At 60.0% G+C, this 18,112-nt stretch overlaps 2 protein-coding genes across 2 annotated transcripts in view; one reads left to right on the top strand and one right to left on the bottom strand.

The window, feature by feature from the left end:
• The window catches only part of LOC141972908 (uncharacterized), a 30,102-nt gene extending 21,242 nt beyond the window's left edge, over window positions 1-8,860 (bottom strand). The window contains exons 1-3 of the mRNA XM_074930968.1: window positions 8,725-8,860; window positions 3,666-3,940; window positions 68-163 (exon numbers count right to left, since the gene is read on the bottom strand). Coding sequence (XP_074787069.1) covers window positions 68-163; window positions 3,666-3,928 — 359 coding nt within the window. The 5' untranslated portion in view covers window positions 3,929-3,940; window positions 8,725-8,860. The remainder of the gene's footprint in view (window positions 1-67; window positions 164-3,665; window positions 3,941-8,724) is intronic.
• Window positions 8,861-10,877: 2,017 nt separating this feature from the next.
• Window positions 10,878-16,363, top strand: MFAP4 (microfibril associated protein 4). The gene is made up of 5 exons (XM_074931019.1): window positions 10,878-10,945; window positions 11,616-11,673; window positions 12,358-12,521; window positions 12,651-12,747; window positions 16,145-16,363. Exons 1-5 carry the CDS (start codon window positions 10,940-10,942, stop codon window positions 16,333-16,335), a joined length of 516 nt encoding a protein of 171 aa, XP_074787120.1. The 5' UTR covers window positions 10,878-10,939; the 3' UTR covers window positions 16,336-16,363.
• The last annotated feature ends 1,749 nt before the right edge of the window (window positions 16,364-18,112 follow it).

The raw sequence follows: 18,112 nt of genomic DNA, 5'->3' as shown, positions 1-18,112 counted from the left end.
CCAGGGAGGATCCGGGGGTCCCAGGTTGGATTTGGGGGTCCCCAGGTTGGATCTGGGGGTCCCTTACGCGGGTCTCTGCTCGGGGGGGTCCCCCGCCCCGTCCCTCTCCAGCAGCATCAGGCGGAACGTGGCCACTTTCTCCTGGATCTCGCCCGGCGTGTACCTGGGGGGGGGGGGGGGTGTGTTACACCGGGGGGGCCCCACGCCCCCATTTTGGGGGAAAAAAGCCCGTTTTGGGGACAAAAACAGACGCTTCGGGACTTCAGACACACAGTTTGGGGGCTACCAAGGGGACTCAGAGAAAAATTTGGGGGTTACAAAGGGACGTTTTGGGGCCACGGAGACACATTTCGGGGCCACGGAGACACATTTCGGGGCCACAACGTCCCATTTTGGGGCCACAACGTCCCATTTTGGGGCCACAAACGTCCCATTTTGGGGCCACAAACGTCCCATTTTGGGGCCACAAACGTCCCATTTTGGGGCCACAAACGTCCCATTTTGGGGCCACAAACGTCCCATTTTGGGGCCACAAACGTCCCATTTTGGGGCCACAAACGTCCCATTTTGGGGCCACAAACGTCCATTTTGGGGCCACAAACGTCCATTTTGGGGCCACAAACGTCCATTTTGGGGCCACAAACGTCCCATTTTGGGGCCACAAACGTCCCATTTTGGGGCCACAAACGTCCCATTTTGGGGCCACAAACGTCCATTTTGGGGCCACAAACGTCCATTTTGGGGCCACAAACGTCCATTTTGGGGCCACAAACGTCCATTTTGGGCCACAAACGTCCCATTTTGGGGCCACAAAGACGCATTTCAGGGCTCCCCACACCCGTTTTGGGCTCATAAAAGCCCATTTCGGGGCCTCAGAGACACATTTTGGGGCTCCCCACAGCTGTTTCAGGGCCAGAAAGTCACATTTTGGGGCCACAAAGGGACATTTTGGGGTCCTCCACATCCATTTTAGAGCCACAAAGTCACATTTCAATTCTCCTCGCACCCATTTTGGGGCCACAAAGACACATTTCGGGGCCACAAAGACACATTTCGGGGCCACAAAGACACATTTTGGGGCCACAAAGACACATTTTGGGGCCACAAAGACACATTTCGGGGCTCTCCGCACCCATTTTGGGGCCACAAAGACACATTTCGGGGCCACAAAGACACATTTTGGGGCCACAAAGACACATTTCGGGGCCACAAAGACACATTTCGGGGCTCCCCGCACCCATTTTGGGGCCACAAAGACACATTTTGGGGCCACAAAGACACATTTTGGGGCTCCCCACGCCCACTTTGGGGCCACAAAGTCCCATCTCAGGGCTCCCCACATCCATTTTAGGGCCACAAAATCACATTTTGGGCTCAGAAAGACCCATTTTAGGGCCTCAGAGACACCTTTTGGGGCCACAAATTCACATTTTGGGGCTCCCCACATCCATTTTGGGGCCAAAAAGAGACATTTTGGGCTCAGAAAGGCCCATTTTGGGGCCTCGGAGACACATTTCCGGGCTCCCCGCACCCATTCTGGGGCCACAAATGGACATTTTGGGGCTACAAAGGAACATTTCGGGTCCTCAGAGACATTTTTGGGCCCACAAAGGCCCTTTTTGGGCCCACAAAGGCCCTTTTTGGGCCCACAAAGGCCCTTTTTGGGCCCACAAAGGCCCTTTTTGGGCCCACAAAGGCCCTTTTTGGGCCCACAAAAGGCCCTTTTTGGGCCCACAAAGGCCCTTTTTGGGCCCACAAAGGCCCTTTTTGGGCCCACAAAGGCCCTTTTTGGGCCCACAAAGGCCCTTTTGGGGCCCACAAACACACTTTTGGGGCCCACAAACACACTTTTGGGGCCCACAAACACACTTTTGGGGCCCACAAACACACTTTTGGGGCCCACAAACACACTTTTGGGGCCCACAAACACACTTTTGGGGCCCACAAACACACTTTTGGGGCCCACAAACACACTTTTGGGGCCCACAAACACACTTTTGGGGCCCACAAACACACTTTTTGGGCCCACAAAGGCCCTTTTGGGGCCCACAAAGGCCCTTTTGGGGCCCACAAACACACTTTTGGGGCCCACAAACACACTTTTGGGGCCCACAAACACACTTTTGGGGCCCACAAACACACTTTTGGGGCCCACAAACACACTTTTGGGGCCCACAAACACACTTTTGGGGCCCACAAACACACTTTTGGGGCCCACAAACACACTTTTGGGGCCCACAAACACACTTTTGGGGCCCACAAACACACTTTTGGGGCCCACAAACACACTTTTGGGGCCCACAAACACACTTTTGGGGCCCACAAACACACTTTTGGGGCCCACAAACACACTTTTGGGGCCCACAAACACACTTTTGGGGCCCACAAACACACTTTTGGGGCCCACAAACACACTTTTGGGGCCCACAAACACACTTTTGGGGCCCACAAACACACTTTTGGGGCCCACAAACACACTTTTGGGGCCCACAAACACACTTTTGGGGCCCACAAACACACTTTTGGGGCCCACAAACACACTTTTGGGGCCCACAAACACACTTTTGGGGCCCACAAACACACTTTTGGGGCCCACAAACACACTTTTGGGGCCCACAAACACACTTTTGGGGCCCACAAACACACTTTTGGGGCCCACAAACACACTTTTGGGGCCCACAAACACACTTTTGGGGCCCACAAACACACTTTTGGGGCCCACAAACACACTTTTGGGGCCCACAAACACACTTTTGGGGCCCACAAACACACTTTTGGGGCCCACAAACACACTTTTGGGGCCCACAAACACACTTTTGGGGCCCACAAACACACTTTTGGGGCCCACAAACACACTTTTGGGGCCCACAAACACACTTTTGGGGCCCACAAACACACTTTTGGGGCCCACAAACACACTTTTGGGGCCCACAAACACACTTTTGGGGCCCACAAACACACTTTTGGGGCCCACAAACACACTTTTGGGGCCCACAAACACACTTTTGGGGCCCACAAACACACTTTTGGGGCCCACAAACACACTTTTGGGGCCCACAAACACACTTTTGGGGCCCACAAACACACTTTTGGGGCCCACAAACACACTTTTGGGGCCCACAAACACACTTTTGGGGCCCACAAACACACTTTTTGGGCCCACAAACACACTTTTTGGGCCCACAAACACACTTTTTGGGCCCACAAACACACTTTTTGGGCCCACAAACACACTTTTTGGGCCCACAAACACACTTTTTGGGCCCACAAACACACTTTTTGGGCCCACAAACACACTTTTTGGGCCCACAAACACACTTTTTGGGCCCACAAACACACTTTTTGGGCCCACAAACACACTTTTTGGGCCCACAAACACACTTTTTGGGCCCACAAACACACTTTTTGGGCCCACAAACACACTTTTTGGGCCCACAAACACACTTTTTGGGCCCACAAACACACTTTTTGGGCCCACAACGACACATTTTGGGGCCTCACAGACACATTTCGGGGCCTCACAGACACATTTCGGGGCCACAAAGTCCCATCTCGGGGCTCCCCACACCCATTTTGGGGCCACAAACACCCATTCCGGGTCCCCGGGGTCCCTTTTTTTTGGTTTTTTTTTGGTTTTTTTTAAGGGGGGGGTGTTTGTGCCTCACCCCTGCTCCTCCATCAGCTCGGAGAGCTCCAGGCATTTCAGCTCCACCTTCCTCTTGCGCTGGTGGTCGAGGATCTCGGGGTTCGGCTTCTTGGCCAGGGCGGCCTCCAGCTTGCGCAGCTCCTCCTCGCCCGGGGGGGCCTCGGTGCCCCCCGCGCCCCCCCCCCGCGGCTCCTTCTTGTGCCTCAGGGCCGAGAGGTTGCGCTGGACGTAGCCGTTGGTGCCGCTGCCCCGCGGCGTCGGCAGCCCGATCCCATTGTACATGGCTGCCGACCCCTGCGGGGGGGGGCCCTGCTGTCAGGGACCCCCCGCCCCCCCCTCTGCACCCCCGTAACCCCCCCCGAACCCGCCCCAACCTCCCAGCCCCCCCACAAACCTCCCTGCACCCCCACAAACCCCCCCGCACCCCCCTTCTGACCCCTGCACCCCCTTTTTACCCCCCTGCACCCCCTTTCTACCCCCTGCACCCCTTTCACCCTTTTAACCCCCTGCACCCCTTTCACCCTTTTTACCCCCTGCACCCCTTTTTACCCCCCTGCACCCCTTTCACCCTTTTTACCCCCTGCACCCCTTTTTACCCCCCTGCACCCCTTTCACCCTCCCTTTTTACCCCCTGCACCCCTTTTTACCCCCCTGCACCCCTTTCACCCTCCCTTTTTACCCCCTGCACCCCTTTTTACCCCCCTGCACCCCCTTTCTACCCCCCTGCACCCCTTTCACCCTTTTTACCCCTTCACCCCTTCTTACCCCCCTGCACCCCTTTCACCCTCCCTTTTTACCCCTGCACCCCTTTTTACCCCCCTGCACCCCCCTTTCACCCTCCCTTTTTACCCCCTGCACCCCTTTTTACCCCCCTGCACCCCTTTTTACCCCCCTGCACCCCTTTCACCCTCCCTTTTTACCCCCTGCACCCTTTTTACCCCCTGCACCCCCCTTTCACCCTCCCTTTTTACCCCCTGCACCCCTTCTTACCCCCCTGCACCCCTTTCACCCCCCCTTTTTACCCCCTGCACCCCTTTTTACCCCCTGCACCCCTTTTTACCCCCTGCACCCCCCTTTCTACCCCCTGCACCCCCCTTTCTACCCCCCTGCACCCCCCTTTCTACCCCCTGCACCCCCCTTTCACACTTTCTACCCCCTGCACCCCTTTTTACCCCCCTGCACCCCCCTTTCACCCTCACTTTTTACCCCCCTGCACCCCCTCGATTCTCCCTGCACCATTTTTTGACCCCCTGAACCCTTTTCACCCCCCTGCACCCCCCTTCTGCCCTCCTCTGCACCCCCTTTTCACCCCCCGTGCCCCCTTCTTCACTTTTTCACCCACCTGCACCCCCATTTTACCCCCCTGTACCCCACTTTTACCCCCACACTTTCTACCCCTGCATTTTTACCCCCCTGAACCCCCTTTCACCCCTTTTATGCCCCTGCACCCCCCTTCCCACCCCCCCGCACCCTTTATACCTTATTCACACCCCTGCACCCCCCCTTTACACCTCTGCACCCCACTTTTACCCCCTGCACCATTTTTTTACCCCCCTGCACCCCCACAAACCCCCCACACCCCCTTCTGCCCTCCTCTGCACCCCTTTTTTACCCCCTGCACCTTTTCACCCCCTTTACCCCACTTTTACCCCCACACTTTCTACCCCCTGCACCATTTTTTTACCCCCTGAACCCTTTTCACCCCCTGCACCCCCTTTTCACCTTTTTCACCCCCCTGCACCCCATTTACCCCCACACTTTTTACCCCCTGCACCATTTTTTTACCCCCCTGCACCCCTTTTCACCTCCCCTTTTTACCCCCTGCACCCCCTTTTTACCCCCTGCACCTCCTTTTTACCCCACACTCTCTACCCCTGCACCATTTTTTACCCCCCAGAACCCCCTTTTCACCCCCCTGCACCCCCTTTTTACCCCCTGCACCCCCTTTTTACCCCCCTGCACCCCCTTTTCACCCCCTTGCACCCCCTTTTCACCCCCCTGCACCCCCTTTTCACCCCCCTGCACCCCCTTTTCCATCCCCGCACCCTATTTACCCCCATGCACCCCCTTTTTACCCCTCTACTTACCCCAATTCAACTTTTCACCCCCCTATTTACCCCCTTCACCCCTCTGATCCCCCCCGTACCCCCTTTTTACCTCCCTCTGCACCCGCCATCTCCATCCCCTTGAAACATCCCAAAAAGGCTTTTTTCCCCCCAAAAAAAATATTTACCCCCCTCAAAACCCCCTTTTCTTCTCATAACTCCCCAAAATTACATTTTTCTCCTCAAAATATCCCCTCAAACTCCCTTTTCTCCCTCACAAAACACCCGGTTCCCCCCCACAACATCCCTCACCCCCAAAATCCACTTTTTCCTCCCCAAAACCCCTTTTCCGTCCTCAAAATCCTCTTTTCCCCCTCAAAACTCCCCAAAACCCCACTTTTCTCCTCAAAATCCCACCTCAAACCCTTTTCTCCCTCACAAAACACCCGGTTTCCCCCCAACTCCCCTACGTGTCCCCTAACACCCCAAAATCCACTTTTTCCTCCCCAAAACCCCCTTTTCTCCGCTCAAAACCCCATTTTCTTCTCACAACTCCCCAAAAATACATTTTTCTCCTCAAAACCCCCCGCAAACTCCCTTTTCTCCCTCAAAAAACTCCCGTTTCCCCCCAACTCCAACCACTTCCCTCCTCACCCCTAAAATCCACTTTTTCCTCAAAAAAAACTTTTTCTTTCTCACAACTTCCCTTTTCTCCTCTCACAACTCCCCAAAAATACATTTTTCTCCTCAAAATCCCCCTCAAACTCCCTTTTCTCCCTCACAAAACACGTTTTCCCCCAACTCCACCATTTATTTACCCCCCTCACCCCCAAACTCCACATTTCCCTCCCCAAAACCCCTCAAAAAACCCTTTTTCCCCTCAAAAACCCCTTTTCCCTCTCGCAACTCCCCAAAAATACATTTTTCTCCTCAAAATCCCCCCCACAAACACCCGTTTCCCCTCAACTCCACCACTTCCCTCCCAACACTCCAAAAATCTACTTTTCCTCCCCAAAACTCCCTTTTCTCGCCTCAAAACACCCTTTTTCCCCTCACAACCCCCCAAAAATACATTTTTCTCCTCAAAACCCCCCGCAAACTCCCTTTTCTCCCCAGAAAACTCGTTTTTCCCCCCAACTCCAACCACTTCCCTCCTCACCCCCAACACCCCCTTTTTCCACCCCAAAACCTCTCAAAAACCCCTTTTCTCCCTCAAAACCCCCCTTTTCCCCCAAAAAAATACATTTTTCTCCTCAAAACCCCTTTTTCTCCCTCAAAACCCCCCTTTTCCCCAAAAAAACCACATTTTTCTCCTCAAAACCCCTTTTTCTCCCTCAAAACCCCCCTTTTCCCCAAAAAAAACATTTTTCTCCTCAAAACCCCTTTTTCTCCCTCAAAACCCCCATTTTCCCCCCCAAAAATACATTTTTCTCCTCAAAACCCCTTTTTCTCCCTCAAAACCCCCCTTTTCCCCAAAAAAACCACATTTTTCTCCTCAAAACCCCTTTTTCTCCCTCAAAACCCCCCTTTTCCCCAAAAAAAACCACATTTTTCTCCTCAAAACCCCTTTTTCTCCCTCAAAACCCCCCTTTTCCCAAAAAAAACATTTTTCTCCTCAAAACCCCTTTTTCTCCCTCAAAACCCCCCTTTTCCCCCAAAAAAATACATTTTTCTCCTCAAACCCCTTTTTCTCCCTCAAAACTCCCCCCAAACCCCCTTTCCTCCCTCAAACACACGCGTTTGTCCCCAAACTCCCCCATTTCCCACCTCACTCCCAAAACCTCACTTTTTCCTCCCAAAAAGCCCTCAACCCCACTTTTTACCTGACAACTCCCCAAAAATCATTTTTTTTCTCCTCAAAATCCCCCCACAAACTCCCTTTTCTCACCCCAAAACCACCCGGGTTCCCCCAACCCCACCCCACTTCCCGCCTCACCCCCAAACTCCAATTTTTCTCCCCCAAAAAACCACTTTTCCCCCTCAAAATCCCTTTTCCCCCTCAAAACTCCCCAAAACCCCACTTTTCTCCTCAAAATCCCACCTCAAACCCTTTTCTCCCTCACAAAACACCCGGTTTCCCCCCAACTCCCCTACGCGTCCCCTAACACCCCAAAATCCACTTTTTCCTCCCCAAAACCCCTTTTCTCCGCTCAAAACCCCATTTTCTTCTCACAACTCCCCAAAAATAGACTTTTCTCCTCAAAACCCCCCGCAAACTCCCTTTTCTCCCCAGAAAACTCCCGTTTCCCCCCAACTCCAACCACTTCCCTCCTCACCCCCAAAACCCCCTTTTTCCACCCCAAAACCTCTCAAAAACCCCTTTTTCTCCCTCAAAACCCCCCTTTTCCCCAAAAAACCACGTTTTTCTCCTCAAAATCCCTCCTCAAACTCCCTTTTGTCCCTCACAAAACTCCCGTTTCCCAACTCCCCCCTCACCCCCAAAATCCACTTTTTCCTCCCCAAAACCCCTTTTCCGTCCTCAAAATCCTCTTTTCCCCCTCAAAACTCCCCAAAACCCCACTTTTCTCCTCAAAACTCCCCCTCAAACCCTTTTCTCCCTCACAAAACTCCCGTTTCCCCCCAACTCCCCCTCACCCCCAAACTCCCCCTTTTCCCCCCCAAACCCCCCTTTTCCCCCCCCAAACCCCCAAAAACGCCCATTTTCGCCCCAAAACCCCCTCAAACTCCCCCCGTCCCCAACCACCCGCTGCCCGCCGCCATTTTCCCGCTCCCCCCCCGCTCCATTTCCCCCCCAAACCCCCATTTTCCCCCTCCCCGCCGCCACCATTTCCCCCCCCGGCCACATTTTTTTTCCCCAAACCCCCTTTTTTTCCCTCAACGCCCCCTTTTTTTCCTCAAAACCCCCTTTTTTCCCCTCAAAACCCCCTTTTTTCCTCAAAAAACCGCTTTTTTTCCCTCACGATTTTTTTCCTCCACGCGCGCGGTCAACGGTCACCACCCCCCCTCCACCCCTCCGAAAAAAAAAAAAAAACCCAACAAAATCCCCCCCAAAAATCCCTCCCGGCCCCTCACCGGCTCCTCAAGCTCCAAGCGCGGCTCCTTTTTTGCCCTTTTCTCGCTTTTTTTCCCTTTTTTTTTTTTCTCTCGTCCCTCCGGGACCTTTCGGAACCTTCTGGGCCCACGAAAACCGGACGCGGAGCCTCCAGGCCCCTGACTCCAGGCCCCTGAGACGACGTCACAAAGCCCCGCCCACCGCCTCCGCTTCCGGTTTGACACCCGCCTCGCGCCGCAAAGGCTGACGGGAGTTGTAGTCTCTTAACCCCCGCCCTTCAATGGGCGGGGATAGGGGAGAGGACTACAACTCCCAGCGTGCACCGCGCGGCGCGCTGTGGGAGGGGGCTTCCCCCTTTCTCCTGCCGGCCGCCATTTTGTGGACAACGCTAACAGGCCGCCGCGGGGGATGCTGGGAAATGGAGGCGGAGGCGAAGGGGGCGCCGCCATCTTGTGAGAGGGGAGATGTCCCCTATAGAGGGGCGGGGCTAAGCGGTCTGGAGCCTATAGGAGAGCAGAATTAAAGATAGATCGCCTATAGGGGGCGGAGCTAAGGGGTCTAGAGCCTATAGAGGGGCAGATTCGGGGCCCGTCCCCTATAGGGGGGCAGAGACGGGCCCCGTCCCCTATAGAGGGGCAGATTCAGGCCCCGTCCCCTAAATAGGGGCAGATTCAGGCTCCGTCCCCTATAGGGGGGCAGATTCAGGCCCCGTCCCCTAAATAGGGGCAGATTCAGGCCCCGTCCCCTATAGGGGGGCAGATTCAGGCCCCGTCCCCTAAATAGGGGCAGATTCAGGCCCCGTCCCCTATAGAGGGGCAGATTCAGGCCCCGTCCCCTAAATAGGGCAGATTCAGGCTCCGTCCCCTATAGAGGGGCAGATTCAGGCTCCGTCCCCTATAGGGGGGCAGATTCAGGCTCCGTCCCCTATAGGGGGGCAGATTCAGGCCCCGTCCCCTATAGAGGGGCAGATTCAGGCTCCGTCCCCTATAGAGGGGCAGATTCGGGCCCCATCCCCTATAGGGGGGCAGATTCAGGCTCCGTCCCCTATAGAGGGGCAGATTCAGGCTCCGTCCCCTATAGAGGGGCAGATTCGGGCCCCATCCCCTATAGAGGGGCAGATTCAGGCCCCGTCCCCTATAGAGGGGCAGATTCAGGGCCCGTCCCCATCCCCTATAGAGGGGCAGATTCAGGCTCCGTCCCCTATAGAGGGGCAGATTCGGGCCCCATCCCCTATAGAGGGCAGATTCAGGCTCCATCCCCTATAGAGGGGCAGATTCAGGCCCCGTCCCCTATAGAGGGGCAGAGACAGGCCCCGTCCCCTATAGAGGGGCAGATTCAGGCCCCGTCCCCTATAGAGGGGCAGAGACAGGCCCCGTCCCCTATAGAGGGGCAGAGTTGGGCCCCGTCCCCTATAGAGGGGCAGAGTGGGGCCCCCATCCCATATAGGGGGGCAGAGACGGGCCCCGTCCCCTATAGAGGGGCAGAGTTGGGCCCCGTCCCCTATAGAGGGGCAGAGTGGGGCCCCATCCCATATAGGGGGGCAGAGACGGGCCCCGTCCCCTATAGAGGGGCAGATTCCATCCCCGTCCCCTATAGAGGGCAGATTCAGGCCCCATGCCCTATAGGGGGGCAGATTCGGGCCCCATCCCCTATAGAGGGGCAGATTCAGGCTCCGTCCCCTATAGAGGGGCAGATTCGGGCCCCATCCCCTATAGAGGGGCAGATTCAGGGCCCGTCCCCTATAGAGGGGCAGAGTGGGGCCCCATCCCCTATAGAGGGGCAGATTCAGGCTCCGTCCCCTATAGAGGGGCAGATTCAGGCTCCGTCCCCTATAGAGGGGCAGATTCGGGCCCCATCCCCTATAGAGGGGCAGATTCAGGCCCCGTCCCCTATAGAGGGGCAGAGACAGGCCCCGTCCCCTATAGAGGGGCAGATTCAGGCCCCGTCCCCTATAGAGGGGCAGAGACAGGCCCCGTCCCCTATAGAGGGGCAGAGACAGGCCCCGTCCCCTATAGAGGGGCAGATTCAGGCCCCGTCCCCTATAGAGGGGCAGAGTGGGGCCCCGTCCCCTATAGGGGGGCAGCTTCCGGCCCCGTCCCCAGTCGCGGGGCGGGTCCCGGCCGTTTCCCCTATAGCGGCCCCTCTATAGGGGCCCCCTGACGGGGCCTCTCCCCCCCCCTCGCCCCCGCCCAGCACCGGGGGGGCCCCGTCGGGGTCAGAGCAGCTTTGGGCGCCATGGAGGTACGGCCGCGGCCCCCGCCCCTACGGCCCCTATAGAACCCCTCGCCCCCCCTATAGCTCCCCAGTCCCCCCCATACGTCCCCCGACCCCCCCCACGTCCCCCCCCACAGCTCCTATAGGGCCCCAACCCCCCCTATACACCCCCTCCCCCCCCCAGCCCCCCCATACGTCCCCTGACCCCCCCACGTGCCCCCCATAGGTCCCAGAACCCCCCTATAGACCCCCTCACCCCCCCCACCCCCCCCATACTCCCCCCCCGGCCCCCCCCATAGGTCCCCATCCCCCCCTATACGTCCCCTGACCCCGCCCACATCCCCCCCGCCCCTCCCCCAGCTCCCAGCACCCCCCTATAGGGCCCCACCCCCCCCATACACCCCCTGACCCCCCCCTATAGGTCCCCATCCCCCCCTATAGGTCCCCTGACCCCGCCCACATCCCCCCCGCCCCTCCCCCAACTCCCAGCCCCGCCCCTCCCCTCCCTCCCCTCCCCCTCCCTCTTCCCCCCTGGGCCCCCCTCCCAATCCCCTCCCCCCCGCCCCTATACAGCCCCTCCCCCCGCTTATAGGTCGCTAGAACGCCCCTCCCCCCTCCCCCCTCCCCCCACCCCATGGCCCCTCCCCCCACCCCATAGCCCCTCCCCCTCTAAGGCCCCTCCCCCCCCCCCCCCCAGGCTCTGGCCGTGCTGCTGTTGGTGGCGCTGGGGGGGGCCCAACCCATCGACCCCCGCGGTGAGGGGGGGGGTGGGGGAGGGGCGAGGGGACGGGTGGGGGAGGGGCGAGGGGAGGGGGAGGGGCCACGGGAGGGGGGAGGGGGCGGGAGATGGGGGACGCTTTGGGAAGGGGGAGGGGAGATATTGGGGGTTTATGGGGGGGGAGGGGTGTGTCGGGGGATGGGGGGGAGGGGTAGAATATGGGGGGGGGAGGGGCGGGGGGGGGGGGAGGGGCCGGGATGGGGGGAGGGGCATATTGGGGGGACGGGGGGGGGGGGTGGAATATTGGGGAGATGGGGGGGGAGGGGCAGGGTGGTTGGGGGGGGGGGAGGCCCGTGGGGGGGTGGGGGAGGGGCAGAGATGGCGGATGGGGGAGGGGCAGGGGGGTGGGGGAGGGGACGGGATGGGGGGAGGGGCATATTGGGGGGACGCGGGGAGGGGGAGGGGGCGGAATATGGGGGGGGAGGGGCAGGGTGGTTGGGTGGGGACACACACACACGCGGGGGGGGGGTGGGGGAGGGGCAGAGATCTTGAGGGGGGGAGGGGCCACGACGTGTGTGTGGGGGGGGGAGGGGCAGCACCATCCCCTCCCCCCCCCCTAAAAAAAAAAAAAAAAAAAAAATTAAAAAAAAACAAGAGGGAGGGGGAGGGGGAAGGGGGCGGGGGGTGAATTTCCAACAACCCCTCCCCCCTCCCCCTCCAGCCCCTCCCCCGCCCTGCCTCGCCCCTCCCCCGCCCCGCGATTGCCAGGACGTTCACGCGGGCGGGGCCCGGGCCGACGGCGTTTACCTGGTCTTCCCGGGGGGGGGGGAGGGCGACCCCGTCCCCGTCTACTGCGACATGAGCACCGAGGGCCACGTCTGGACGGTACCCACAATTCCCTTGTTTTTTCCCCCCAAAAAACCCTCAAAAAACCGTTTTTTTCAATAATTTATAAATTTTATGAATTCTTTTCGTCTTTTTTTACCAAAAACCCCCAAATCGGGGCCGTTTCAGGTTTTCCAGAAGCGTTTCAACGGCTCCGTCAGCTTCTTCCGGGGTTGGAGCGATTACCGCCTCGGGTTCGGCCGCGCCGACGGCGAGTACTGGCTGGGTGAGCACCAGTGGGCACCAGTTGCCTCCCAGTAGGCCCCGCTTGCCTCCCAGTATGGAGGAGAGGTCGAATGGGGGGATCCCAGTGGCTCCCAGTGGCTCCCAGTTTCTTCCCATTGAGCCTGAGTGGCTCCAGTTGCCCCCAGGGTCTTCCTGTTGGGTCCCAGTGGCTTCCAGTTGCCCCCAGGGTCTTCCAGTTGGCTCCCAGTAGGCCCCGCTTGGCTCCCAGTATGGAGGAGAGGTCGAATGGGGGGATCCCAGTGGCTCCCAGTGGCTCCCAGTTTCTTCCCATTGAGCCTGAGTGGCTCCCAGTTGCCCCCAGGGTCTTCCTGTTGGGTCCCAGTGGCTTCCAGTTGCCCCCAGGGTCTTCCAGTTGGCTCCCAGTAGGCCCCGCTTGGCTCCCAGTATGGAGGAGAGGTCGAATGGGGGGATCCCAGTGGCTCCCAGTGGCTCCCAGTTTCTTCCCATGGAGCCTGAGTGGCTCCCAGTTGCCCCCAGTGTCTTCCTGTTGGGTCCCAGTTGCCCCCAGTGTCTTCCTGTTGGGTCCCAGTGGCTCCCAGTTGCCCCCAGTGTCACCCAGTTGCCCCCAATATCTTCCCGTTGAGCCTCAGTGGCTCCCAGTTGCCCCCAGTGTCTTCCAGTTGAATCCCAGTGGCTCCCAGTTGCCCCCAGGGTCTTCCTGTTGAGTCCCAGTGGCTCCCAGTTGCCCCCAGTGTCACCCAGTTGCCCCCAATATCTTCCAGTTGACTCCCAGTGGCTCCCAGTTGCCCCCAGTGTCTTCCAGTTGACTCCCAGTGGCTCCCAGTTGCCCCCAGTGTCTTCCAGTTGACTCCCAGTGGCTCCCAGTTGCCCCCAGTGTCTTCCAGTTGACTCCCAGTGCCTCCCACTTGACTCCCAGTGTCTCCCAGTTGACTCCCAGTGGCTCCCAGTTGCCCCCAGTGTCTTCCTGTTGGGTCCCAGTGGCTTCCAGTTGCCCCCAGGGTCTTCCAGTTGGCTCCCAGTAGGCCCCGCTTGGCTCCCAGTATGGAGGAGAGGTCGAATGGGGGGATCCCAGTGGCTCCCAGTGGCTCCCAGTTTCTTCCCATGGAGCCTGAGTGGCTCCCAGTTGCCCCCAGTGTCTTCCTGTTGGGTCCCAGTTGCCCCCAGTGTCTTCCTGTTGGGTCCCAGTTGCTCCCAGTTGCCCCCAGTGTCACCCAGTTGCTCCCAATGTCTTCCCGTTGAGCCTCAGTGGCTCCCAGTTGCCCCCAGTGTCTTCCAGTTGACTCCCAGTGGCTCCCAGTTGCCCCCAGGGTCTTCCTGTTGGGTCCCAGTGGCTTCCAGTTGCCCCCAGGGTCTTCCAGTTGGCTCCCAGTAGGCCCCGCTTGGCTCCCAGTATGGAGGAGAGGTCGAATGGGGGGATCCCAGTGGCTCCCAGTGGCTCCCAGTTTCTTCCCATGGAGCCTGAGTGGCTCCCAGTTGCCCCCAGTGTCTTCCTGTTGGGTCCCAGTTGCCCCCAGTGTCTTCCTGTTGGGTCCCAGTTGCTCCCAGTTGCCCCCAGTGTCACCCAGTTGCTCCCAATGTCTTCCCGTTGAGCCTCAGTGGCTCCCAGTTGCCCCCAGTGTCTTCCAGTTGACTCCCAGTGGCTCCCAGTTGCCCCCAGGGTCTTCCTGTTGGGTCCCAGTGGCTTCCAGTTGCCCCCAGGGTCTTCCAGTTGGCTCCCAGTAGGCCCCGCTTGGCTCCCAGTATGGAGGAGAGGTCGAATGGGGGGATCCAGTGGCTCCCAGTGGCTCCCAGTTTCTTCCCATGGAGCCTGAGTGTCTCCCAGTTGCCCCCAGTGTCTTCCTGTTGGGTCCCAGTTGCTCCCAGTTGCCCCCAGGGTCTTCCTGTTGAGTCCCAGTGGCTCCCAGTTGCCCCCAGTGTCTTCCAGTTGACTCCCAGTGGCTCCCAGTTGCCCCCAGTGTCTTCCAGTTGACTCCCAGTGCCTCCCACTTGACTCCCAGTGTCTCCCAGTTGACTCCCAGTGGCTCCCAGTTGCCCCCAGGGTCTTCCTGTTGACTCCCAGTGGCTCCCAGTTGCCCCCAGTGTCTCCCAGTTGAGCATCAGTATAATTTCCCCCAATTTGATCCAAATTTCTCAAATTTCGTCAAAATTTCCCCCAATTTCATCCAAATTTTTCCCATTTGCTCCAAATTTCCCCATTTTGGTCAAAAATTCCCCAATTTCCCCCAAATTTTGCCCATTTCCCCCAAATTTCCCCAATTTGACCCAAATTTCCCCCAATTTCATCCAAATTTTTCCAATTTGCTCCAAATTTCCCCATTTTGGTCAAAAATTCCCCAATTTCCCCCAAATTTCCCCAATTTCCCCCAAATTCCCCCAAAATTTCCCAATTTAATCCAAATTTTTTCCAATTTGATCCAAATTTCCCCAATTTTGTGAAAAATTCCCCAATTTCCCCCACATTTCCCCAATTTCCCCCAAATTTCCCCCAATTTCCCCCAAATTTTCCCAATTTCTCCCAAATCTCTCCAATTTCCCCCAAATTTCCCAAATTTCCCCCAAATTCCCCCAAAATTTCCCAATTTCATCCAAATTTTTTCCCATTTTGTAAAAATTTCCCCCAAATTTCCCCAATTTGACCCAAACTGCCCCAATGTCCCCCATCCCCCCGCCCCGCGACTCCCTGTGACTCCATCCCCATCTCCCCACGCCCCTCCGTGCCCCGCCCGGCCCCGCCCTGTGCCCCGCCCAGCCCCGCCCAGCCCCGCCCCCTGCCTCCCTTTGACCCCACCCCCATCCCCATCTCCCCCCTCTCTCTCCCCTCGCCCTCCACACCCCTCCTGGCCCCTCCCAGCCCCACCCAGCCCCGCCCCGTGCCCCACCCAGCCCCGCCCAGCCCCACCCAGCCCCGCCCCGCCCCTCACTCCCCCCTCCATTCCTCCCTGTGACCCCACCCCCATCCCCATCTCCCCCCTCTGCTCCCCTCCGCGCCCCTCCCATCCCCTCCCAGCCCCTCCCAGCCCCACCCAGCCCCGCCCCGTGCCCCACCCAGCCCCACCCAGCCCCACCCAGCCCCGCCCCGCCCCTCACTCCCCCCTCCATTCCTCCCTTTGACCCCACCCCCATCCCCATCTCCCCCCTCTGCTCCCCTCCGCGCCCCTCCCATCCCCTCCCAGCCCCTCCCAGCCCCACCCAGCCCGCCCCGTGCCCCACCCAGCCCCGCCCAGCCCCGCCCAGCCCCACCCAGCCCCGCCCTGCCCCTCACTCCCCCCTCCATTCCTCCCTTTGACCCCATCCCCATCCCCATCTCCCCCCTCCGCTCCCCTCCGCGCCCCTCCATCCCCTCCCATCCCCTCCCAGCCCCACCCAGCCCCGCCCCGTGCCCCGCCCGGCCCCGCCCCGACGCGCCCCGCCCTCAGGCCTGCGCTGGCTGCACCTGCTGACGCTGCGGGGCCGCTACGCGCTGCGCGTGGAGCTCGAGGACTTCGAGAACAACACGGCGGCCGCCGCCTACGGCGCCTTCGCCCTCTCGCCCAACGCCGTCAGCGCCGAGGAGGACGGTTACACCCTGCACGTGGCCGACTTCGTCGATGGCGGCGCCGGTGAGTGACGGGGCGAGGGGCGGGGCTTGGGGCCGAGGGGAGGGGCTTGGCAGGGGAAGGGGAGGGGCTACGGGGTCAACGGAGGAGGGGTTGGGTTGGTTGACGTTGGTCACGGTTGGGGATTGGGGGGGATTGGGGGGGTGTGGGAGGGGCTATGGGGTGAGAGGGAGGGGCTTAGGGTCAAGTGGGGGGTGTGGGAGGGGCTTAGGGGCGAGGGGAGGGGCTTGGAAGGGGAAGGGGAGGGGCTATGGGGTCAACGGAGAGGGGTTGGGTTGGTTGACGTTGGTCACGGTTGGGGATTGGGGGGGTGTGGGAGGGGCTTGGGGGTGAGAGGGAGGGGCTATGGGGTGAGAGGGAGGGGCTTAGGGTCAAGTGGGGGGTGTGGGAGGGGCTTAGGGGTGAGGGGAGGGGCTTGGCAGGGGAAGGGGAGGGGCTACGGGGTCAACGGAGAGGGGTTGGGTTGGTTGACGTTGGTCACGGTTGGGGATTGGGGGGGTGTGGGAGGGGCTTGGGGGTGAGAGGGAGGGGCTTGGGGGCAGGAGGGAGGGGCTAGGGGGTGAGAGGGAGGGGCTTGGGGCCGAGGGGAGGGGCTTGGCAGGGGAAGGGGAGGGGCTACGGGGTCAGCGGAGGAGGGGTTGGGTTGGTTGACGTTGGTCACGGTTGGGGATTGGGGGGGTGTGGGAGGGGCTTGGGGGTGAGAGGGAGGGGCTATGGGGTGAGAGGGAGGGGCTTAGGGTCAAGTGGGGGTGTGGGAGGGGCTTAGGGGTGAGGGGAGGGGCTTGGCAGGGGAAGGGGAGGGGCTACGGGGTCAACGGAGAGGGGTTGGGTTGGTTGACGTTGGTCACGGTTGGGGATTGGGGGGGTGTGGGAGGGGCTTGGGGGTGAGAGGGAGGGGCTTGGGGGCAAGAGGGAGGGGCTAGGGGGTGAGAGGGAGGGGCTTGGGGCCGAGGGGAGGGGCTTGGCAGGGGAAGGGGAGGGGCTACGGGGTCAGCGGGGGGTTGGGTTGGTTGACGTTGGTCACGGTTGGGGATTGGGGGGGTGTGGGAGGGGCTTGGGGGTGAGAGGGAGGGGCTATGGGGTGAGAGGGAGGGGCTTAGGGTCAAGTGGGGGTGTGGGAGGGGCTTAGGGGTGAGGGGAGGGGCTTGGCAGGGGAAGGGGAGGGGCTACGGGGTCAACGGAGAGGGGTTGGGTTGGTTGACGTTGGTCACGGTTGGGGATTGGGGGGGTGTGGGAGGGGCTTGGGGGTGAGAGGGAGGGGCTATGGGGTGAGAGGGAGGGGCTTAGGGTCAAGTGGGGGGTGTGGGAGGGGCTTAGGGGTGAGGGGAGGGGCTTGGCAGGGGAAGGGGAGGGGCTACGGGGTCAACGGAGAGGGGTTGGGTTGGTTGACGTTGGTCACGGTTGGGGATTGGGGGGGATTGGGGGGGTGTGGGAGGGGCTTGGGGGTGAGAGGGAGGGCTATGGGGTGAGAGGGAGGGGCTTAGGGTCGAGGGGAGGGTGTGGGAGGGGCTTAGGGGTGAAGGGAGGGGCTTGGCAGGGGAAGGGGAGGGGCTACGGGGTCAACGGAGAGGGGTTGGGTTGGTTGACGTTGGCTACGGTTGGGGATTGGGGGGGTGTGGGAGGGGCTTGGGGGTGAGAGGGAGGGGCTTGGGGGCAAGAGGGAGGGGCTAGGGGGTGAGAGGGAGGGGCTTGGGGCCGAGGGGAGGGGCTTGGCAGGGGAAGGGGAGGGGCTACGGGGTCAGCGGAGGAGGGGTTGGGTTGGTTGACGTTGGCTACGGTTGGGGATTG

The sequence above is a fragment of the Athene noctua genome, chromosome 37 (assembly GCF_965140245.1).
Source record: "Athene noctua chromosome 37, bAthNoc1.hap1.1, whole genome shotgun sequence".
In the NCBI taxonomy this organism is placed as follows: Eukaryota; Metazoa; Chordata; class Aves; order Strigiformes; family Strigidae; genus Athene; species Athene noctua.
The sequence above is the reverse complement of the archived record's forward strand: the minus strand, read 5'-3'. Positions and strand labels throughout refer to the sequence as shown.

Coding starts and splice junctions, on each gene's coding strand:
- MFAP4 (XM_074931019.1), top strand. Junction 11,674..12,357: donor CCAACCCATCGACCCCCGCG/GTGAGGGGGGGG, acceptor CTCCCCCTCCAG/CCCCTCCCCCGCCCTGCCTC. Junction 12,748..16,144: donor CGACGGCGAGTACTGGCTGG/GTGAGCACCAGT, acceptor CCCCGCCCTCAG/GCCTGCGCTGGCTGCACCTG.